The following is a 24,279-nucleotide window of genomic DNA, read 5'->3' as shown; positions in this document are numbered from 1 at the left end:
CAGACTCACACACACTCACCAAAGACTCTGGCTACGAACCCCAGAGGGAACTGCGAGGCGAACACTGTGAGGAACCAGGGCGCGGCGTAGAGGCTGGGGCCGATCTCGTGCTCCTCCAGGTGATTGTACAGGTCTCGGTGGTAGTCGTGGAGCAGCCTCGAGAGCTGGTACATCTGGATCTGCAGGGACACGCACACAGAGTCACCGTGGGAGATCAGCATCCACCCCACTCGGAGGCGGAAGGACCACGGAACTCTCTTCGTGGCTCCTGAGACGCCCCTGCTCTCGCCCTCCGTCATCCAGCGAGTGCTCGCTCGGGCTGCTGTGGCCAGGCAGGGGCTGGGCTGGGCCCGGGGCGCTCACGGCGGGGCTCCTCCGGCCACGGCCTTTCTTCTTACTGTTCCCTCGCGCTCCTTGGCTGGGAGAAGCTATGCATCCATCCTGAGGCAGCATTTCGTAAACGCACATTCTTAGCAAAACCCAAAGCCAGGGGAATCTGAAGTAAAAAGGCAGCCTCTCGCCAACAGCGAAGTGAGAGCACAGATTCTGCAGAAGGATGCTACTGTATCTGTTCCTTAAGTTCCCGGTGAACGCCCCCCAAACCACTCAAGAGGCAGGACAAGTGTGACTTCTTCAGGTTTACAACACAGGAAAGTTAAAATAAGCTGACAAACATTTATCTCGAGATGGAGAAACCTTTTCCAACTGGGCTGGACGTGAGCTCAGGGGGCTCCCTCAGAGTGATGCGGCCCTGGCAGGAAGCCCATGAGGGTCCCGGGGCTCACAGCTGGCCTAGAGCCAGCCCCGACTGAGCAGTCCCTGGCCCGACCCCAGAGGAACAGTGACCTGGAGAGGGCGCTACAGCCGGATATGTACTGCCCATAACGGAAAAACTGTTTCCGGGAGGCCAGACAACATAGTTCTCTCAGGTACCAGCTGTGGCTCTTTCGTATCAAAAAGAAATCTAATCTCTAGGCCACCAGCCCAAACACAGCCGTGTGTATACTATACTACACACGACTTGTGTAATATACTGTATCAGTATATACTGCTGTATACTATACTATACAAATCTGAAAAATTCCACTCTCTTCGATGGCAGGCGCACCTACATTAAATACGCTAACGGGGTTATGTAGGAAGAACCTGACAGCATGTGTGGCACGTGTTATGTAGGCCCAAATCTCCTAGTGAACGGGATGGCTTCCTTCTATGGGATTTATGTTCACGCGGTCCACACACACAGGTGGAGGTGAAAGGATTTCTAGCCATGTTGTTCAATGCTCTGGAAGAGTCCTTGGCTCTAACGTACACTTTCTAAGGCTCTGAAATCAGAGTATCTTGCTGGTAAACAAACACGTAAACACATATTCCAACATTTAGGAATATCCTCAAAGCAGGATCCAGAGTTCTCCCCACCTCTGAAAGGCAGTGGTAGCAGCAGTGGAACACACTGTTGTATGGGGTTTTCTTCTGACATGACCTGCCACCTGTCACTCATTCATTCAACAAATACGGACGAGGTACCCACTTCATCCCAGGCACTAGCCTAGGAGCTAGGGACTCAGCCCCAAGACAGGTAAGACCCCTGCCCTCTCATGATATACGCTAAGGAGAGCCAGAAAATAAACAAGTAAATAAATAAGGAAACAAGATAATTTCAGGCAGTAAGTGTGTTATGCAAAAGCAATGAGACAGGATCCCGTGACACAGCGAGCCAGGGTGGGTGGAAGAGGGGGGGACACGGCGCCTGCGTGAACAGGTGATATCTGAGCTGGACATGGGATGGCAGGGGTTGAGGGGTAGGGATGGGATCCCCGGCAGAGGAAGGAGCAAATACACTGGGAGGTAGGAATCAGACCACCTGAAGGTGGTTTGACAAAGGGTAAAAGGGAGGGCGCTCCGGAGTCAGACAGGCCTAGGTTTAAATCCCAGCTCTGCCACCTGCTAGCTGTGTGACCTGCTCAAATTACATAACCTCTCTGAGCCTTAGCTTTCCCATCTCTAAATTGAGCTGATCAACAATGTCTTCCTGAAGTTTGAGGAGGTAAGTGCACATGCAACATTTGGTGTAAGGCCTAGCACAGAGTAAGTTCTCAGCAGTGACAGATGTTACAGTGTTAACTGATGGTGGGACAGTTCCTGAGATATACCTGGAAAGGGATCATAAACATTTTAGAGTTCATCTTTATCAAAGACTTAAGGAATGCTCTCTACCTGTAAAATAATCATGTCTGGCCGATACTGTTTCCGCAGACCCATGTCAAACATCAGAAACTTGAGCATGTTGAATGCCTCTTCTTCGCCCATATGAAGCAGCAGAATGCCTGCTACAAAGCTGAGACCTTGGCAATAGCCTACTTCCTGGTCTAGAAGCGAGTAGGCCTTCAAAATGTTGTAAAGTGACAGCTGCCCCGCTCCTAGCTGAGCAGAGAAGTATGGATGTGTTGGAAAGGTTCGCCCTGTGAAAACAAAACACATTTGTTGTATTTTGAAAAAAAGAAAGCCTACTGAACCAGAAATCTGATGTGCTTTAGGTTAAAGCGACAGATCTTTCCAAGTGGGATCACATCATCAATCAGCTCTATAAACAAGGTCAGCTGGTTGTTCTTGGAATAATGCTTGCAATTAAAAACTCAGCAATTAATCATGCTTTCAGGTGAAAGAAATGAGAACCGCCTTCGGGCCTGCAGATACCTGGACTTCCATCTAAAACAGGAAGAAGAGTGTCTATCCTCTAAACAGGAGTCTAGTGTCCAGAGGAGCGGTCAGCTATGGTTCTCTACCCAACCCCACTCCAGCACACGCCCCGATCAACTCTGCCCAGACTGCTCGTTTCCCTGCAGGTGTTTCACACCACACGCACATTTCTCCTCTTTTAAACCATAGGCAGTGCTTTGAAACACAGTGGGGAGCAGTAGGTGTTTTCTTTTATACAAAACAATGACCTCTCAGCAAGAGGTTAAAATAAAATGCTCTCGACATCCCGATTTTCACAAAAAGCTGGTACTCAGACAAAGTTTAAAAAGACTTCTTCTGTCCAGGAGGCATGTGTGGTTGATACCTGTCAAATCCCACCTCCCCCTCTCCTTTTGGAATGTGACTGATGGGGAAGTGTGTTTCTAGGGAGCAGAAAAATGCCTGATTAAAGAGGCGCTCAGCCGGGGCCACGACTGGACCCAGGTGAGAATTACGGCCTTGTCTGGATCAGCAGAGGCAGAAGTGCATGGAGGCCACGAGGGGAACATTCACCTTAATTATGTGCTCTCAGCAAAGGGAGGAGGATACATTCGTGTGTTCTTCCTCAGCCCCGTGAGAAAGCACTGGATCAATCCAGATCAGTTTATCTGAACTTGACTTAGGAGGGCAGCAATAGTCTTTGCCTGATTTCTTGTCCTGGGTTCATTTCTCTCTCGCTACTCTACCTCTCCCCGCAACAAACCTTCCTAAACGCCCCCTGCACAAGTCACCCCACTGCTGGAAAGCCATAGGGAGCAGTTTCTAAGTCTGCTCTCTGATTCAATGGTGTCCCTCCATTTCTGGACCTGTTCCAGTGTCCCGGCCAACCTGCCTATCGTGGGAGAGGCCGGACAGCGTCCCAGGGGAGGCACTGACAACGGGATACCCAGGAGAGCAGCAGCTGACAGGGTGGAGGGTGACCTGGAGCCCGAAGGGGGTCTCTAGCTCGCTGTTCAGTGTCCCCTCCCCCATGGCCTTTCATGCGGCCACGACCAGATGGGAGGCACAGCCAGAAGGCAGGATACTGGGCAATACAGATTGTCCACCCAGGATGGAGAGCCGGAGAAGAGAAGAGTTACAATTACCTGAGGGCAGCACAAATGGATGTGCTGGAACCACACCTAGAGGGTGGGGCAGGTTCCGGAACTAAGGCCCCAGCATGACTTGCTAAGTGTCATCAGGTACACTGTCTCCTCCTGCCTCAATGGGGCCAGCTCTGACAGCGTTTCTCCACCTAACCAGAGGAGGAGAAGGCTGTGTTGGTCTGCAGTGGACAAAGCCAAGACACAGAAAAGCCATACAGTGTGTCCTAGAGGGAACATGATATTCAGAGACTGAGAAGAGCAAGGTTCTAGAACTTTCTGCCACTGAGTAGTGGCCTGTAACTTGGGCAAACCACATCACCTCTGAAGTGGAAATAATGTGTCCAAGTTCATACAGGACCGTGTAAAGCTGAAATCCAGCAAAGCTAGAGAATATGGTTCACAAACTGTAAAACACTGCCCAACTACAAAGTCTATTATTCTCACTCCTTGGAGGAAAACATATTGCAAACCTGATTAGATTAACAGCTAATTTCAGAAAAGTAAAGGAAAAGCCAGGAAAACAAAAATCCTTGCAAACCCCAAATACCTCCAACCAATAAGCACTCTGTTCTTCTGGCCAGGATACGGATGTCACTTTCTTAAGAAAAACTGAAACATGATTTGTTTTTGCTCTGCCCTACACACCTCTGCTGGGCCTTGAGTGAGTCACACTGTAGACTAAATTAAAAAGTGCAGACAAAACAACTGACTTGGCAAATACCACCTTGGTGAGAGGTGAGGGGGAAGCAACGGGCAAAGTTTGGAGGAACTTCTAGGCGAGGCCTCCGTGAACCCAGCAGAGCCAGAGCCTGGCAGGCAGGGCACCTGGTCCACCGCTGGACCTGGGCCAATATTCGGCTCTCCCAGTTCAAGGGAGAAGGGAAGGCTGGCCCTGGAGGAAGCCTGGAGAGATGCACCGATGTCACCTGGGAAACGCACTGCTGGAAACAGAGCTTCTTTGGGACCTTGGGAGGGCACTGAGAAGGCATCCGAACTGGGGGCCATGACTGGGAAAGAAGTGAGGTGCAGAGACAAGGCTGGCGCAGTCGGGGTGTGGCGTGGGGCTGCAGCTGGCCTTCGGGGTTGCAGAGGGTGAGGGTGGGAGACGGCAGGGACAGAGAGGACGTGAGTGCAGCCTGGCCCCACCTGGGAAGGAGGAAAGGCCGAATCTCGCCTCTTGCAGACTCCAGGCCAACTAGAGGAGTGGCAGCCGCTGGCCCCTGGGCAGGGCGGTGCCTGAAGGTGGCTGCGCAAACACAGGTCCCCGGGGGATAGCCCCACCCCGAGCCCGTTGTGCTGCTGACGTGGCCTTTTCCTCCCTCTGCAGAAGAGTAACTGCATCTGAGCTACGGGAGGCAGAGGCCCAGTCCTGCGCGTGGAACAATGAGGAATATTTACTGAAAGAAAACTGAGGGAAGAGAGGAGTTAGGAGGAAACTTCGTCCCCACCTCCTCCTCCCATCCCGGGTGGGGGCAGAGACCACGTGTGCTCCTTCCTCCCTTTCAACCTCCTACCCGAAATTTATTTTTTTCTTCATTTCACATGATAGGAACATGTCACTTTTTCTGTTACTCACCACGTGAGCAAACACTGCTACTGCCAATTCACAAAACTTCTTCCGTAGGGTCAGCGGGCCAAATGGGCTCCAGCCCCAGGCCTCACATTTTCACTGTCCCCAAGGCGCAATCGCGGCCTGTCAGCATCACCCTGCACCCAGCCAGCCATCTCCTAGGAACGCATGGGGCTCCTGGGCAGGGCCTCAGGGATGGAGGGGCCTACTGCAGCACAGAGCCAGAGGGGGTTTAGGCCCTGGCACTCAGCTGTGTGACCACGGTCAACACCTGACCTCGCTGCGCTTCAGAGACTTTTCTCATTTCTTAAAGAGAGGATACAGGGCCAGTTTTCCAAGGCTGCCGTGAGGGTCACCTGAGACTGGGATGCCAGTGCGGGGCCTCACAGTCAACATCAAGAGATTTAGTAAGCATCTACTATGTGACAGGTTCTGTCCTAGGAGCTAGGGTACAATGGCAAATGGCCCCAGTCCAGCCCACAGAGGGAGGGCTGCATCCTACTGGGGAGAAAGGCAATAAAAAGGCACTGCCACATAACTAAGGGACAGTGGAGGGGGGGTTACAAGCACAGGCCTAGAGTCACACTGTTCAGTGGCACACCAGCCGTGTTACTTTGGACAAGTGACTTAACCTCTCTGCATTTCAATATTCTCAGCTCCAAACAAGGATAGAACAACACCTCCCTGATTGTGTTGTGAGGATTAAAAAAAAGATTTTAAGTAACTCCACCCAACATTTGGTCCAAGGTAAAGTTAAGTACTAGCTTTAAACATTAATGATAATTGTCATAATGGTAAATGTGATAAGTACGCTGAGGGGAGTGTAGAGGGTGGGACAAGGCTTAGCAGAGGCACCTAACCCAACCTGAAGGTGGGAGAAGAGGCTATATCAGGGACAGCTTCCCAGAGATGACATTTCAACTCAGACCTGAAGAGGGACATTTACGAAATCTACCCTGACGAAGTGCTGTGTGGCTGGACAGAAAAGCCTTGGTACTGCCTGATCCAGCTCGCACCTCACACGGCTGGGAGGAACCCGGTGGGCCCAGAACACGGACTGGGGAGCCCCGGGGTGGCGGCAGCCAGGGTGGATGTTCTGGAAGCAGGACCATGTGCCCTAGAAGCGGCAGGGCCGGGAGCCCACGGGGTTGCCCAGGAGCCCTGCTGTCAGCAGAGCCAGAGACGGAGGCCGCTGGGGGCGGAGCAGGCAGGAAAGGATGTCCCCACCTGGGGCTGCTGACAAGAGAGAAGGCCTTCTGTCACCATGGCTACAGCCTGCCTCAAGTTCTCCACTGGTGGCAACTGCAAAGGTACCCAAGACACCGTTTCCACCTTAGCGTTTTTAAAACTGCTCGAGAGACGAGGCGCCTCCCCGTTCCCAGAATAAAATCACCCAGGGTGCACTCACAAGCTCCTTTCTCCAATTTTTCTAATAAATCCTGTTTGTAAACTGTAAAGACTAGGGAGTGGCTCCTGTAATTAAACGCAGCCTCAGCTCTGACACCTGTGTTTCCAGGATGTTCCTTGGGTTGACTGCAAAACCTCCTATCAATATCTGAGTCACTGAACTGAACCGTGGTCAGAACTGGCGCCTCCACGCCAGCCACCCTCCATGCTGAGCAGAGGTAATAAGCCACCCGGCGCAGACGGAGGTTTCTTTATAGACCTGAGAAGACATTTGTGATGACTCCAGGGCTTTGTTAATCAAAAGTCTCAGCAGCGAATTCTGGTTGCTAAACCTCAAGGCCAAGCACTAAATAACTCGGACAGTGTCTTCAGACTTTTCAAGTGAGTGAAACTTCCATTTTCATGTCAAATCGACTGCAGGCTTACCGAGGTCGATGAGAATGGCGTGCTGGTGGGAGGTGAGCTGCTTTAAGAGCTCTTTGTATGGCGTGTCCTTTGGCTGCTGTTTACTGGGAAACGGGTGTTTTAGGTGGTATTGCTCTGCTAGGAATTTCCAGATTTCGCCCCGGTGATGTCGCGGCACACCTTCAAAAGCGGGGGTGGAAAAGAGAGAGAGGGGCTTCATGTACAGAATTCAACTTAACAATAAAAACGAGTTGTGCTTCAGTCCACTGATCCAGCTTCTAGTTCCACTGTGAATTAACTGCATAGGAATGGAAATAAAGCAACCAGAATTCTCTCGTATTTGCTCCCTTCCTTCCTTCCTCCACACTCTCCGCCATTCTTCCCTTACCCCCCTGACCCCCCCCCCCCACCTTTCGTAGCACATATCTAGGTACTATGTGCAGACTGTGCTAGACTCTGCGATAAACTGATGAATGACATGAACCCCTATGACTGGCACCAATTACTAACGTCCTTGGGAAATAACTGCAAGCATGTAAAATGACACTGCAAAATGGGATCTCAGGGACTTCCCTGGTGGCCCAGTGGTTAAGAATCCACCTTCCAATGCAGGGGACGTGGGTTCGATTCCTGGTCGGGGAACTAAGACCCCACATGCCGTGGGGCAACTAGGCCCACGTGCCGCAACTACAGAGCCTGTACGCTGCAGCGGAGGATCCCACATGCCGCAACGAAGATCCCAACGAAGATCCCGCGTGCCACAACTAAGACCTGACACAGCCCCAAATAAAAAATAAATAAGTAAAAAAATTTTTTTTAAGTTTAAAAAAACGAAAGTGAACTCAGAGAAGGGATAGGTCCAAAGAGGTGAGTGTGGACGAAGGAGATCTAGGTTTCCTGGACTCCTTCACTTGTGCCAAGACTCAAGAGTGGGAGAAAGAAGAGAGAAGCCAATTCAGAGGAAGGGAACCAAGAGCGTTTCCACAGGCCTCCCTGGGCACACGGCACATGCAGGAGGGAGCAGGTGGCAGTCAGGCTGGAAGGGCTTTACTAGAGGCAAAACTGAGGGCAAGAAACCTGCACTTTATTTGGTAGCCGAAGGGAGCCACTGAATGTTTTTGAGTTGGGGAAGGAGTAGCCAAATCAAAGCTGAGATTCTGGAATACTGATTGGACGTCTTTCTGCAAGCCTGGGCTGGAGGAAGGGGCCAGTGGCTGCACAGGGGACAGTCTGCATGAACATGCCCTGGTGGGCATTCAACATGGACCTACAAACAAGAAAAATGATCTAAGAGCCTCTACCTAATGTTTTAGACGTGATTAACTTAAATACTCAAAGTAATTTTAAAATGTTGTCTAAAACTAAGAAACGTCCTCTTAAAGTCAATGATGTTACTCAGGTCAAACCCCATTAGAAAAAGTGACTGTTTTGGATCAAAATTCTTGGGTTCGTGATTCCGCTGTTTCAAGGCCCGAACGTGGAAATGGGGAGACAAAGAAAACGGCAGGATAAGACATCAAACCCTCCTCATCTCTGAGGAGTGCTCTTCAGAGAAAAGGAGCCTCGTAATCAGGGATTAATCTCCCTTTCCATCCAGAAAAAAACCGTGAGCCCTTTGTACCCTTCCCTGCCACTCGGAGAGCCTACCCACGTTTGCTAGTTTCCCCAGCCGTCTCTGACAGCAGATCCTACTCCGGGAAAGAGCAGCAGCTGACACTCCCTGTGAGGTGACCAGGCGCCGTCACCATCCTGAACACGTTACATCATCCCCACAACCCGCTGAGGGAAATACGATGATGCTGCACATGGTGCAGATGGGGAAACAGAGGCCCCTTGCTGAGAAGAGGTGCCCCAGCTCGTTGCTGGCAACCCAGGGAAACTGACTGCCGTTTTCTCTCAAAGTTCTCACTGTCACACAAGCTGCTACTCAGATGGGTACTGAGGAAAATATCTTACGTTCCTACCTGGCAATTAATAATAAAATCATCATTTGTGAATCTGAACCAGAAAGCCAATTTCATTTAGTACAGATTCACAGGAGCTGTTTAGAAAGCATCACTCAGCCATCTCTTGGAAATACTTACAGGCTAGTCAGTAATTTGGTTTTACACTGTGGGAGAAACACAGGGACACACTTAACTGTGACCACATCCTACACGTTCTCTGAATGTTTAACTCGGAGCCAACTGGATGACCCTGTGTAGTGGGCTGAGTGGTGGCCTCCAAAAAAGTATGCCCACGTCCTGATCACCTGAGGCTGTGAATGTTGCCTTATTTGGGAAAACGGTCTTTGCAGAGATAATTAAGTTAGGTAAAGACCTTGAAATGAGGCCACAACCCAGAATGACAATGTCTTTAGAAAAGAGTCACACAGAGGAGAAGACAAGAAGAGGAGGTGATACGCCCACAGAGGCAGAGATGGAAGTGACGCAGCCACGGTCAAGGAGTGCCGACAGCCACCAGAAGCTGGGAGAGGCCGAGGGCGACCCTGTCCACGTGGCCTGACTTCAGACTCTGGCTTCCAGAACTAAGAGAGAAAACTTTCTGTTGTTTCAGCCACCAATTTTGTTATCATTTGTTATGGCAGCAACAGGAAACTAATCCACCCTGATATCTGCTTTTTTATACTGTTCTGTTTCTTTTCTCCCTACTATTCCTGCTCAGAGATGTATCTGGAGGGGTGGGGAGATGTGCAGACACATACACACCTCATACTTCACACTGTATTAGAAACAAATGTGGGCTGAAAAACAGTCAGCATGTTACGTGATTAATAGTGGGGCTTTTCACAAAATATTTTTGTCAAACTGCGAAATTTCCCAAGTTATGAGATGAACAATTTCCCCTTATTACTAAATCATTCCCATTATCTTATCAAACCTTTATTTTGGGGAGGAAAAAAATATTGGCCGTCCCTGGACAGTACCACATATTCTGGTGTTTAAGAGAAAGCTTAGATTTTACGATTTAAAAACAAAGGGTCATGCAAATCGGTGCCAATGTGTTTGCTAAGAATGACCTGGAACAGCCTTCCGCACACTCGGTTTTGCCTCCACTCCTAACCCCAGAAAGAAACCTGGCAGTGGACTGGGCGCGCAGGCAGGAAGCCACCCTCCCCCCAGATGTAAATACTTTTTAATTTTTACTCACTTTAGAAGTAATATATGCTCACTATTTAAACGTGAGAAAAACAAACAAACCTTCTGAAAATACAGAAGGTATAAAGAAGAAAGTGAAAAACCATTCATAACTAGAGGGAACATATAATTCACCACCCAAAGTGGGAAGCTTTTGAAAGCGAAGGGGAGGAAGGCTATTAATTACTGGACAGGTTGTAAAGCAGGGCTATGCCGGGTAACCCGGATGGATGGCCATCCTGTCTACAACTCAGGTTATCTGCAAACACGTCAAGGATGTCTTTCTACATATACACATATGGAGATACACAGCTGTACATGAGGCCACGCTGTCCTTTCTCATTTAACGACTGACCTCAGACACCTTTTACTGCCGTCAAAATAAATCTACTGCGTTATTTTCAAGGAATATGACATGCGTGTGGTCACGCAGTTGGGGTTTTTCGGGTTCCGCTTTGTTTTTTGGCCATTAAACACTGCCACGATCTGCACTCTTCCCACTGCAGTACATTTTTGACTGATTCATTTCTAGAACGGGTTTCTATACGTGGCAGTGCTGGGTCAAAGGTGAGCAGAGTTTGCTTCTGGCCCATATTGCCAACTGCTCAGGTAGCCTCTTTGCAATCCCACGCCTAGAAAAGTACGCTCCAGATTACAAACTTCTACACCTTCATACCTTCAGAGAAATCCTTTAAAACCAAAGTAAACTCTGAATTATTTAAAATTCCCTAGAATTATTCCTCCTTCTCCCAAGTTGACACCCTAAAATCCTGCCACCTTGATCGAACTTTAACTTGGGATGTTTATAAACCTCTTTATTTCCGTCACTTAGGGGTCTCATTAAGAGGAGAGGCCTTCTTAGCCACACGGCGTCTTTTATTTCAAGGGCTGCAAAGTAACTGGAGAGCTGGAATCCAAACCCGAGCCTACCTGCCTGAAGTCCGGCCTGGACACTATGTTACCTCCCGAGAGCATCCAGATAGAAGACACACAGTTCACTGTCAGTTTACTAATTCACTCAGCTTATCATCACATCATTACCCAGTTTGTAGGCAACTAAGCCCTTAGGTATTCTTTTGTCTTCTTCTTGTTTCCTTAATTAACTTAATTAAGAGGAATCATGAAAGGTAATGAAACTCACATCAATTAACTAAGACATCTGGAAACAGATTAGGTAAAGACATGATAAATAGGAGAGAGATGGCCACCGAAAATGGACTTAAAAATTATTTTTTATTCCATACTTCTTCCCCAGTCATCAGTGAGGGGTGAGGCCGGCTGGACTGATTCCCAGTTAAGCTTACCTTGCCCAACAGCCGAGTGCATTTTTTCCATGTCAAACTTAATTTTTGATCTTCCTGGAGTGGTAAGCATCTTTTCCCACACTGTAGTTACTTCTTTAAGACAAGGAGTGATTTCTTCATAATCAAGCTTTAGGCGCTTGTTCAGCAAATCATTCTCAGAGGCTAGCACAGACAATTTAAGAGCACGTTAGTGAATGCTACAGCTCCGTGTCTCCTACTTCACAGCACAGCTGCCTGCTCATCACCACCGCTGAGACGTCAAGCAGCTACAAGTCAGCTTAACAGGTCCAAGGTGAAGACACGGTTCCTGCCCCACCACAGCTTCCTTACCTTGGAAGAAGCTAAACACCTAGGAGGCACCTTTGATTCCTCTTAGTCCTTCACCCCCAATGGATTCTGCTGGCTCTACTGCTAAAATACACCCCACACCTATCCAGTTCTACCCATCTCCACATCTACCCTATTAACCAGAGACATCTCAAGGGCAGGAACTATGTGTTGGAATTCCCAGCGCCTGGCATGAGGAGCTCTCAACAAAACTTCATCTAAACTACGATAGGCTCTCCGAGGATAGTTCCTTCTTATTTAGAGCCAAACCTCCTTTAAGTAGCTTCTACCCTTCGTCACATTTCTGCTGCCTGGGGCTGAACAGAATAAATCTACCCTTTTCATGTGGCATCTCCTCAAATATATGAAGATAGCTATTATTTCCTACCAAACTTATTCAGCTTACAGCTGCATTAAGAATTATACCTAAATTACCAAATTTGGGGGGGGGGCGGGGGCAGGGGATCTAAGAAGGATTAAAACTGACAACCTCACTCCCACCTAAAACCACTAAATCCTATTCAGACAAGGTGGTAACGTTGTCAGCCCCCATATCCACTCCACAACCTATCTCCGATCTAGACTGTGAGTTTATTGGGAAAGCAGGTAGGATACATAGCTCAGCATAAGCCAACATACAGGCTTCTGCAGAGCTGTAAACTTGTCTTCTTTATGATAATAATAAACACTATATGTCTTAAGTACTCTATATTTAGTAACATTTAATCTTTTTTTTCTTTTCTTTCTTTTTTTTTATTGGGGTACAGTTGCTTTACAACGTTGTGTTAGTTTCTGCCGTACAACGAAGTGAATCAGCTATATGTATACACATATCCCTCCCTCTTAGACCTCCCTCCCACTCACCCCCCATCCCACCCACCTAGGTCATCACAGAGCACCGAGCTGAGCTCCCTGTGTTACACAGCAGGTTCCTACTAGCTATTTTACGCATGGTAGTGTATCTATGTCAATCCTAATCTCCCAATTCATCCCAACTCCCTTCCCCCGCCCCGTGTCCACGCATCTGTTTTCTACGTCTGCGTCTCTAGTCCTGCCCTGCAAATAGGTTCATCTGTAGCATTTTTCTAATCTTCAGGACACTGTGAGGCAGGTATCTTTGGATGAGACGACTGAGCCCCTCCCCCAAGGCCCAAGCAGGAGGCGGAGTGGGCCTGGGCCCCTTGCCTTTCTCCACCACACTGCAGAACTTGCTGTGATTAATTATACACATTTTCTGAGACTAGGCAGGTATCGATTAGGGGCCTTAAATGTTTGATAGAATCCAGTGGAGCTATGTGGACCTAGACTTTTCTTTGTGTGAAAGAGACTCAATACAAATTTTATCTCTTTGACAGATATAGGGCCATTCAGACTTCTTTTCCTTCTTATTTCAGTTGTGATAAATTGCACCTTCCGATAAGTTTGTCCATTTCATCTAAGCTGTTAAGTTTATTGGCGAAGAGCTGTTCTTAGTCCCAGAGACACTAAGTCAGTGCACACCTCGCACAATCTGCTCTCCCCCCATCCCACAAATCCACTCCCCCGCCCCAACTTTTACTCTGGAGGAGACCGAGGCTGAGCAGGTTCATTACTTTGTCCAGGGCCGCAGAATCAGGATGTGCTGGGTGCAGGATTTTTGCACCCTGGATTATTTTTTAAATAGGAATTACAGCTATTTCACTGAGTTGCTCCTGTGAGGATTAAGTGAGATGAAATATACTAACCATCTACAAGATGTCTGCTAATTAGCAAGTGCTCCACAAATTACCAAAAATATAAAAGCAAAAAAAAAATCGAAATAATGCTGCTTTACAAACCAAGTGCTGATAACATGAAATATTTTCTTTTTCCCCATTAGAAATTGAGCAAATGATAATAACTCAAAGAATCTGGCTAATGCTAACCTGACAGTAAGATCTTAGTCATCTTATGCATGTTTTCTGTACTTAACTGACCCAGTTACTGCCTTTAAGAGTACAAACGCATCAAAAGATGGTGCTGAAAAGGGCTGCAGAGATCCCTCGTCCAGCCTCTCACTTCATGGACACAAAAACTGAAGTTCAAAGTGAGCAAGGGACTTGCCCAAGGTGATTTACTAGCTGGTGGGTGGCCAGGAGACTCTAGGCCTACTGCTGCCTCCTTCTCATCTTCTGTGATTTTTCATCTTCTGTCTTCATTCTTTTCCTTCTTACTTTGAAGAACACATTTTCAAGGTCCTGCTAAATAATTCCCTGCATGTATGTGGAGTTCAAATTTTTAAAAAATGTCAACCCTCAATTTCTCTCAGCTTCTCATCTACACACAGTAGATGCCATTAGAGCTGAGCTAACCCTTGTGGCACATAAGGTTCAGGGCCAGCGCTGCCAAACAGTGACTGCAAGCAGTACAAGGCTCTTGGGGCCAAATGTACATTTCTCTGGCAGTGAATTCTGCTGTGAGCACGCCTGGATACTAAAGAGCCCAGAAAGCAACAAGAGGAACCTCCTCTGAAGTCAACAGAACAGAAATATCTGGCCAGAAAATGCAGCTGAAAAGGCTTATTAAGCTATGTATTTTGCTGTTGGCCCAAGCAACAGCCTGCCGTTTCAGTATCCTGACAACACTGCTCCCTAAACCAGTGGCCTCCAAAATGCCTTATCAAGCAAGGCAGATGGTGCAACCCCACAACAAACATCAAGGCTCTAAGGTAAGAACTTGAGATACAAGACCAAACTCTTTTATTAAATAAGTGTCTGCAAACCCATGTTTAAGAGTTTCCGAGGCTAGGAGAAACCAGGACTAAATGAGATCAAAATGTAACTTTGCAAAAGAGTCATCTAATCGCCATTGAATGTGGATGTGAGTTACAACCTGGACTGCAGACTAATAATGTTCAGGTCTGATTATGTCACCGCACAGGGTGTGCTGTGGCTGCCTGTCCCAGTTCTGCTCTATTAGCAACTGCCTTCACGGACAAAATGCTCTTCCAACTGCCACCATCTCCTGAAAACTTAGAAAGGGAAGGAAGGCTAAGAGGCTGGGAGTCTCAGTAATTAAATGACGCCCAAACTTGTAGAGATTTTCGAAAAACTGCACTCTATCTAATTTTTTTTTTATAACCAACGTGTAGTACTTGTTTAACTAGGAAAATCTTTTAAAAATACCTTCAATGATCATCAATTAAAACTCAAAATTCACTGTGTTATCGTTATGCCGATGTACTATCTGCAACATTAAATTATATGACTCAGTCCATTAAGCAGCATAGTGCTGACCAAAACCCATGGTTGTGGTGAGTCACCCTGCTGTCCTGCGTCAGGCTGCTCCATCATCATTTATAACGGGGGAAATCGCCTTGCAGAGGGTGCTGCAGAGGCCTGAGGGTCGGGGAGAGAGGCCATGCATTTCAGTCCCAACACCACTGAAAAATTAGCTGTTTAACTTTTGAGGAAATCACAATTCAGCTTCCAATGGTCTACAATGAAGTGAAACAGATTTAGATGACGTGGTTTGATTCTTTCTTGAATGCAGTGCTCCCGGAATAGTAATAAATATTTGATCCATATATTCAAAAGCCAGGAAAAAGGCTTAACCATAGGAAGAATCCCCTCCTATATGTTCCTCTCATTTCTTTCCCAAAAAGCATGCAATTCAGCCTGAATTCTTGATCAACTGCAAGCGCCACTTCCAGCTGCAATTTAACCTTCCTTTAAAAGTAACTGGAAAAAAAAAAAAAAGCGATAAAATGACTGCCTCTCTGGTGCACTCCTGGCTGGTTCTTGTCAAATCTTGCCTCTGTATTTAATGATTCTGTGCCCCCCATGCCACCCCAACAAAACTTACTCCATGTTTTTAGGCCATTCATGATCAGGCTCTTATTGTTGATTAGTTTTCTCAGCAATACAGGTACTGTACACACTGACACAATGCTTCCTAAATGATATTTAGCAAGTTTATTATGCTTTCACCACCAAGATAAGCATATGTTGGACTTTACAGAGCTAAGGAGAGGAATAAATTCAAACAGTAAAAATAAGAGACCACACAGGACAGAACTCTGCTGGATGAAACAAGGAAGCAGCAAATGAGGATGCTGGCAAGGGCTAGTGAACAAGGGCAAGGTGTTCTAGGTACCTTAGGAAACGCTTCCCTGCCCATTCTAGTCTGCCTGGTCACCATTTACATGGCTTTACAAAAGCTTTGCCACTGTGGCAATCTGATCTTGTCTCATCAGTCACAGTCACTATTCCTCCCAACACTCCCAAGAAGCCAGCCAGCATCCTTCCCATTTTACAACTACGCCCTGATTTTCCGTAGCTGCCATCTGCAAGAAGATGGGCCAGGGAAAGCATTAAGGTTTATAACCTACATGATGAATATAAGTGCCTTTTTACTTTTCAACAAAAACCCCCACCAACATACACATGATTATAAGCGCTGTGCTCCAAAGCTGTCATTTAGTCGATGGAACACTCAGCGATGCCATCACTATTAAATCTCTTTTAGACATCTGCTTTTAAAATCACCTTCAAGAACATACAAGAAAATGGTAGAAACACAGACTTGGAAGACAACTTAGCATTCGCTGCTCTAAACTCCCTTCACCATGGCATCCCTTTCCATAGCAGCCTCATGGGATGAGCTGTCTCTCTCAGCTTCAATACTGGGTACTGGAGAGCCCACTACACCCATAAGTAGACAATTCCAACCGCTCAACTACTCTCTTATCAAAAGGTCTTATTACTTTGTACTTGACTCTTGTTTTTGGTCAAAGATGACATATTTATATGGACAATGAACCTTATTCACCAGATTTGGTGTCTTAACTTTCAGCTCTATACAAACATCACAATAAAAGATGAAGCTCTACAATCAAGGAGGAAGTTAATTCCAAAATTGCTCTGGACAGGGCCACCGTGTACTACTTGTATAGCCTCCCTTTTAAAGAGCATGTTCGGATTTCCCAACCAAAATCCTCCTTATTTTATATCCAGGCAGCTCTCTGCACTCCAAGACCCGTGCTCTTTGCAGTATACCACCCAGGGTACATACAACTCGGCTCCTTAGCTACTTTGCAAATAATATTTATTCGTTCAAATGACTATGGAAACAGGAAATGAACAGAATCTAAACTTTCAAAGTTCATGGCTTATTTTGACACTAACATAACCCTGGGCTTCTCTGAGCATTAGTTTCCTCTTCAGGCTATACCTGCCTTCTTGAGTTGTCACCAGGATTAAATGAGTGTGTCCTTATAAAACCTTGTTATCAGTACAGGTACAGCTCAGTTAACTTGAAGTCTTGGTTCTCTATTTTTCAGGTTGCCTGCCACTCACTAAAAACGCACATAGAGTGAGGTTATGAACTTTAATGATTTAGGTAGGATCAGTTCACAACTAGTACCAGGCAAAGACTACGGTTGAGGACAAAGCAGGGGGAGAGAGAGAAAGAAGAAAACAAAAAACACTTTTCAGAGAGTTAAAGCTTACATTTGAAGGATGTCTCTCAGAAGATTTAATTTAATATAATTGGCGAGATTATCATTAAATCTCTAGAAAGTGAAAAGTACTAACTTTGCTTTGGAAAAGTAACAGGTATTTAATATGCACGTGCGTATGTATGTATGTTAGAGTACCTTGCCTTTTCTTTTTTTAAAGAATAACACGCTTATGTCTGATACGCTTCACTTTAGAGTCAGGACAAATTAAATCAACATCAGGCCTGTTAAATATAAAAAGTGGCAAACCAACCTTGCAGCTTCTGATTTTCCTTCTCCATCCTGAGGAGCAGTATCTGTTGTAGAATGGCCTTTTGCCACAGCTCTCGAAGTTCACGAGATGTCCTTTTCTTTTCCTCTGGGACAGGGCCAAAGGGTCCATCTTCACAAACTGGTTCTAGAGGAGATCGTGGGGGAAGCTCTCCCAGCTCTGAATAATCTGGGGAGGAAAAAGGGCATTTCAGAATGGTCATTTTTCTTTTTTTTCCTTTTTCTTCCTCTTTATTTTGTTTTCTTTTTTTAAGTGAGTTGTTGTACAATATTATATAAGTTAAGGTGTATAATATAGTGATTCACAATTTTTACAATTTTTTTAAATTAATTTATTTTTTATTGGAGTATAGTTGCTTTACAGTGTTGTGTTAGTTTCTGCTCTACAGCAAAGTGAATCAGTTATACATATATATATCCCCTCTTTTTTAGATCTCCTTCCCATTTAGGTCACCACAGAGCACTGAGCAGAGTTCCCTGTGCTATACAGTAGGTTCTCATTAGTTATCTATTTTATACATATTAGTGTATATATGTCAATCCCAACCTCCCAATTCAGCCCAATCTTCCTCCCCCCCTTGGTAACCGTAAGTTTGTTTTCTAATCTGTGTGATTCACCATTTTTAAAGCTTATACTCCATTTATAGTTAATATAAAATATCGGCTATACTCCCTGTGTTGTATAATATATCCTTGTAGCTTATTTTATACATAATAGTTTGTAGCCCTATTTCTCTTCCCCCTCATTCCCCCTCCCCGCTGATAGCCACTAGTTTGTTCTCTATCTGTGCGTCTGCTTCCTTTCTGTTATATTCACTTGTTTGTTGTATTTTCTGGATTCTACATAAGTGAGATCATACAGTATTTGTCTTTCTCTGTCTGACTTATTTCACTTAGCATAATGCCCTCCAAGTCCATCCGTGTTGCTGCAAATGGCAAAAATTCATTCTTTTTTATGACTGAATAGTATTCCACTGTACGCATATATACCACAGCCAGAATGGTCATTTTTCAACAAAAATTTATATTTAAACATAGTGTCTGATCAGAAAATTCTGCTTATTCAGATATTACACAATGGTATCACCAAATTTAAAAATCAGGTTTCAATATGCATTGAAAAAACTACACCTGAGCCACAAACATCAAACAAATTATACATCAAATAGTAATAAGCAAAAGTCGCATCAGCTGAGGAAATGTTCAAAGATATCTACTTTGTAAGGTATACTACTTTATCTTCTTCTGAGTTAATGAGTGTATTATTGATAACAACAGCAAGCATTCACACAGTGCTCTATACCAGACTGTTCTGAGGGTTTTATATATAATAATTTATTTAACACTCAACCACCCTAACATGTAGGTACTGTAACTATTCAGTTTTAAAGAGAAGCAAACTAAAGCACAGGAGTTCACGTGCCTTGCCCAATGCCACACAGCTAGAAAATCGTAGAGCCAGGGTTGGAACCCAAGCAGTCTGGCTTTTATGTACATTCTTAACCACTGTGTTGTATATAAGGCCAGGTGTTTTTAAAAAAGATTAAAACTTACTTAACAGCCAAGAGTAACTGTGACCATTAATAAATCCTCTACCAAGTGCTGGGCACCATGCCAGGTGTTTTATATGGACAGACTCATTTCATCCTGATGCCAACTCCAGAAGGCAAGTATTAGCCTGAAGAGAAATGGTTCAGAGAAGCCAAGTAATTTGCCCAGGGTGAGACAATGAATAAGTTCATGCTTTCTGTAGATACCCCTACAATTTAGATATGCCTACAATTCAAATGTCTCCTATGCCATCAATTTTGAAATTTCTATTTCTTAGTTGAAATCTCTTTACAGTTCAGGAATTTGTGCCTTTCCCAACTGCAGACACTCTGCTGCTGGTACAGTGTTGTATCTCACTAATACCTTATGGACACGCACAGAGACCACCCCACCGGTTCACTATGAAACTAGCGAAGTTCCCACACACAAGTGGACCTCATCTGACACAGTGCATTCTTAACACATGCCGTGAAAAGCCCCGCACAGGCAACCTGAGTCTCACAACCGCCCCACCCCGTAAGACAATACACTATCTCTTCCATTCAACATCTCCAACACAATTCCATGTGATGACTAATTTATAGAACAGTCATCACCATTGCTCTTTATCTAAAGCTGGGTTTGTTTTCCTGCTACAAAATCAAGTACAAGCTACAAAATGTTTAATTTCCTAATGTAACTTGTCCACCTTAACTCCTCTTGAAAGTACAGGACCCTTTAAACAAATGATAAGCCATTAAGAATGCCTTATAATCTCTGTAAGCATTTAAATGCTTATCATCACATTTTTATTTATGTTTATTTCATTATGACCCTGTTAAACAAATGAATTAAAATTCTACTTCTTTTGGAGGTAAGAAATAGACCGTTTATGCACGTTACAGGAGGATGCTCACGTGTAATGGTCAATATAAAAGCAAGAATTAAAATTGTCTATATTGTATGATCTCAATTTTATAAGTATAATGAGAGGCAGTACAGTTCTGTGACTAATAAGGTCAGGCTCTGGAGCCTGGCTGCCTGGTTTTTAATCGAGACTCTGCATTTATGGATTTTGTGATCTTTAGCAAGTTGCTTAATCTCTTTGTGCCTCAATTTCCCAATCTGTTAAGTGGGAATAACAGCACCTCCCTCATAGTGGTGTTATAGGAACCGAGTTAATACATACCATACAAACCACCTAAAACAGGGTCCAACACACAGTAATACAGTGAACATTAGCTCTTATTGTTTGCTATCACATATTCACTAAGGGCACAGAAAAAAATACTGGAAGGAAACGCATCAAAATTTAGTCACTCAACATTGTAAGCTCTGAGAAGGCTAGAACCTTGCCACCTTGTCGACGGGGGTCTGTCCAACACCAAGCAGTCCCTGGCACCCAGCAGATGCTTGATAAATAATTGTTGAATAAAAGAAGAGATAGGTAGGTACTGGGATTGGTGTGCTTGCCGTTCTTCTTTGTATTTCCTGTATTTTCTAAATGTGTGATAATAAACATTTTTATAATCAAAAAATTAAAGAAAATGCAAACCTGTTCTGATTTAAATCAAAGATTAAAAAATGTTCTCTTGCAAAACACTTAGAAGACAAGTCACCCCTCACAACCTGTATACTTAGGATTACTCACTATTGAACACAATATAGTCTAAATTAATCCCTTTTGCAAAAGGAACTTTAGTCAGTATTCCTATTTAATCTTACTCTGCAGCTTGAAGTCTTCTACCTGAGCCCTTTCCCTTTATTTTGTTTTTGTTTTGTTTTCTTCTTTTACCATCTTGGCTGTTGAAAGTCCGTAAACCATCACAACCACATGAGAGGTGTCAGAACCACCTCATGAGACAGGTGATGTTATCCCCTTTCTACAGCTGAAATAACTAAGGTGCAGTGAGGTTCTGTAACACGGTCAAGGTCACACCTCTGCTAAGAGTCAGAGCCACAATCTGAACCAAGGTATATTTTCCTCCAAAGTAAAAAATGCTTACCCAGTGCCTCTAACTTCCAGATGCACAAACATCACGTGGGTATCGTGCTGAAATGCAGATTTTGACTCAGTCTGAGGGGAGCCTGAGAGTCTGCATTTCCATTAAGTGCCCAGGTGATGCCACTATTGCTGGTCTCAAAACATACTCCCAACAGCGGGCTCCACATCACATTTTTACTCTTCACTCCCTCACATAATCTTAGGCACTTATTATCATGAAAGCTCTTCATTTTCTTTCGCTGTGACTGCTAGAACCCAGTCCAAATGCTGCTGTCAGCTGCCTGAATCCAGGCCTTCACACATGGTCAGAGCGCATCCCAATCTTGGTCAGGGTGCCAAGGCCCACTGCAGAATACAAAGATGGATTGGGGCACTGGTGTTAATTTCACCTCTGAATTAACTAAATAAAGGCTAATCCACTGTAAAGGTCAGCAAATAAACCTAACAATTTACAGCAGGTTTCTCCTTCCCAGCACTACTGACGCTTTGGGCTGGCTAATTCTTTGTCATGGGGGACTGTGCTGCGCACCGTAGCATGTTTATCCGCATCCCTGGGCACTACCTACTAGATGACAGTAATACCCGCCCACGCCAGCAGCGACAATCAAAAATGCCCAGACATTGCTAAATCTCCCCTGGGGAGAAGGGGGAACAAAATCATTCCCACTGAGAACCTGAATCAGAAAAAAATGCCCATCACTTACTCTCTCCTAACCCTGGGAAGGGGTAAAATATATCCCCTTTGCCCAAGTTTATTTTATGTGGTAACAATTACAGATGTTATAGTCTATAATTAACAATTTTTAAAAATATACTATCTTTTGTTCATACTAAGAGTAGCCTAGTTACAAAGTAGTTAGTGATTTACAAGAGGGGGATAGTTAAATATCTGTTTATTCTAAATGTGGCCCGGCTAATCTTATCAATGCCAAAAGACCCAGATTTGGGACAAGGCTATAGCTTTGTGATCAGTCCTCTTTCACATGTGCGTGCGCATATGTGTTTGGGGTGCAGTCTTATGAGATGTGTACTCATGTACACAGGGGGTTGAATGGAGCGGCAGGGTGAGGATTACAACGTGAAAATGTTGGACAGCTGTTGACTGAGAACCTTGTTCTAATAATAAATATGTTCACTGTTTGAACTTGGATAATTCCTAAGCCATTTACACTAGTATTTGTTGAGTCTCTTATATGTACCCAGGATGTGATGTGCTCGGTGGTCTAAGAAAGGCTTTGCTGTTTCTAATAATCTCCAGAACAACAGCGGGGCTCTGGCTTCTGTCCTCGACTTCTATTCTTGCTGAGAGGCAGCCAGCTAGGGGCTCAGATGGAAGAACGCGCCTTAGTGCAGCAGAGGCTGAGCAGGGGCCTGCCCCACCCCTCTTTGTAAACCTCTGTAAATGCGTACACCTTTTGGGTTCCAGTCCCTCGGGGCAAAATGTGAGAGGTGACATTCACCACCAACTGCCCCAACTGTGGGGACCACAGGCACCGACAGACAGCTTTATAAAGTCTGCAGAGACACAAAACCACAGGGTTGCAGGAACAGGTCAGCCTGGGATTGGCTTTTACTATTCTGACATCTCCAGCAATGACAGGATGTAGAAGGCTTAAATTATGTAGACTCTCAGAAACAATGGCCTTCAGTGGGTTCTAAGAATTGTAAAACCAGCCATAATTCAGGGGCCCTAGGAGACAACTGCCTGCATCTAAATCACTGCTGTGACATTCTCAAGAGAGTCATAAATATGACCTCTGCTGGTGGGTCAATATCGCAGATGCCGAACTGTCCTCTGACTGCTCTGTGCTGCTGTGTCCTCTCTGCACACATGTGTGTGGGGAAGAGCGTGACATCACACTGCTGGTGTGACAGGGCAGGAGGAAAAGGAACATGCCCATGGCCTCACATCTGTCCAGCCTCCGGCTCTGCAAAGTCTGGAATACAGGGCTCCTTTCCTATGTTTTCACAAGACACTGATACCAAAGTTGAACTGCAGTTCTCCTCCCTTTAAACATACAACATTAAATCACGCGGCAGGTGCCCTGTGAGAAAGAGAAGCCCCAGGAAGAAAATGAAGAGACAGATCCTTATTCTCCAATATGCCGCTTTTTTCTGTTATCCCACAACAGAGCAGGTTAAAACTCTCGCCATCCCTCCTGAAAAATCCCGGTCTCCCATGGCAGAAGAAAAAGAAAACGTTTAAAATTCCAGTTATTCTCAAACTTCCGTTTGAACGACATGAATAGACCTTGGAAACAAGAATTAAAACTGAACATTAAATCTCTGGAGAAAAGTTAACAACAGCAGGGATTAACATCTGCAGCATCTGTTGTTACCAACAGCTGAAGAAAATTTCTTAAAAAAACAAAGTAAAATGAATGTGTAGATTTAAGAAAGAAATAGGCAATCCTCGAATGAATGCCGTCAAACTGTTTACAAAGTGCAAATTTACCTCCACTACAACGGAACATAGATGCCAGGAGAGCAGAGATTTCTGCGGTCCCTGCCGTATCCCGTGCCTGGGAAACAGCAGAGGCACATGGAAAAGTCATAAACAAACAGATTCATTTACCCGAGATCTCTCCACACTCTACTCTGACTACTTTGGATGTTTTATGGAAAATAACCCAAAAACAATAACCTCGCTATTTTTCTACAGTTGCATTATATCATGGTCTAGCTACAGGAAAACATAATTTTTAAATTATAACATTCTTTTTTTAAAAGAAATATTTCTAAGTTTTTTTCACCTGCTGCTAGAAATCCAGATATGAACACGCCACAGTCCCTCAAATTTCAAGCAGGGTGATTGGGAGAAGTACACAAGTGCTGAGAAATACAAAGAAAGTATTCTAGAAGTTCAGCAAAGAAAACGAATTTCTCCTGTGTACCAGGTCAAGGGCATAGGCCCTGGAGCCAGATACCTGCGATCAAATCCCTGCTCCACCACTCATCTAGCTACTTAACCTCAAACAGGTGGTTTGAACACCTTATACCTGTATCCTCACCTGCAAAATCTGC

At 45.1% G+C, this 24,279-nt stretch overlaps 1 protein-coding gene across 12 annotated transcripts in view; it reads right to left on the bottom strand.

The window, feature by feature from the left end:
* TBC1D1 (TBC1 domain family member 1) overlaps window positions 1–24,279 on the bottom strand; it is a 230,172-nt gene that overhangs the window by 19,225 nt on the left and 186,668 nt on the right. For 9 of the 12 annotated variants that reach the window (XM_073805143.1, XM_073805146.1, XM_073805148.1 and 6 more), the window contains 5 exons: window positions 17,704–17,889; window positions 11,648–11,809; window positions 7,228–7,386; window positions 2,218–2,462; window positions 20–179 (listed from right to left, as the gene is read on the bottom strand). In XM_073805143.1, coding sequence (XP_073661244.1) covers window positions 20–179; window positions 2,218–2,462; window positions 7,228–7,386; window positions 11,648–11,809; window positions 17,704–17,889 — 912 coding nt within the window. Of the gene's footprint in view, window positions 1–19; window positions 180–2,217; window positions 2,463–3,824; window positions 3,841–7,227; window positions 7,387–11,647; window positions 11,810–17,703; window positions 17,890–24,279 lie in introns of those variants that run through there. The other 3 variants (XM_073805147.1, XM_073805150.1, XM_073805151.1) reach the window with 3 other exon arrangements.

Source organism: Tursiops truncatus, chromosome 5, assembly GCF_011762595.2.
Source record: "Tursiops truncatus isolate mTurTru1 chromosome 5, mTurTru1.mat.Y, whole genome shotgun sequence".
In the NCBI taxonomy this organism is placed as follows: domain Eukaryota; kingdom Metazoa; phylum Chordata; class Mammalia; order Artiodactyla; family Delphinidae; genus Tursiops; species Tursiops truncatus.
This window is presented reverse-complemented; position numbering and strand designations above follow the sequence as displayed.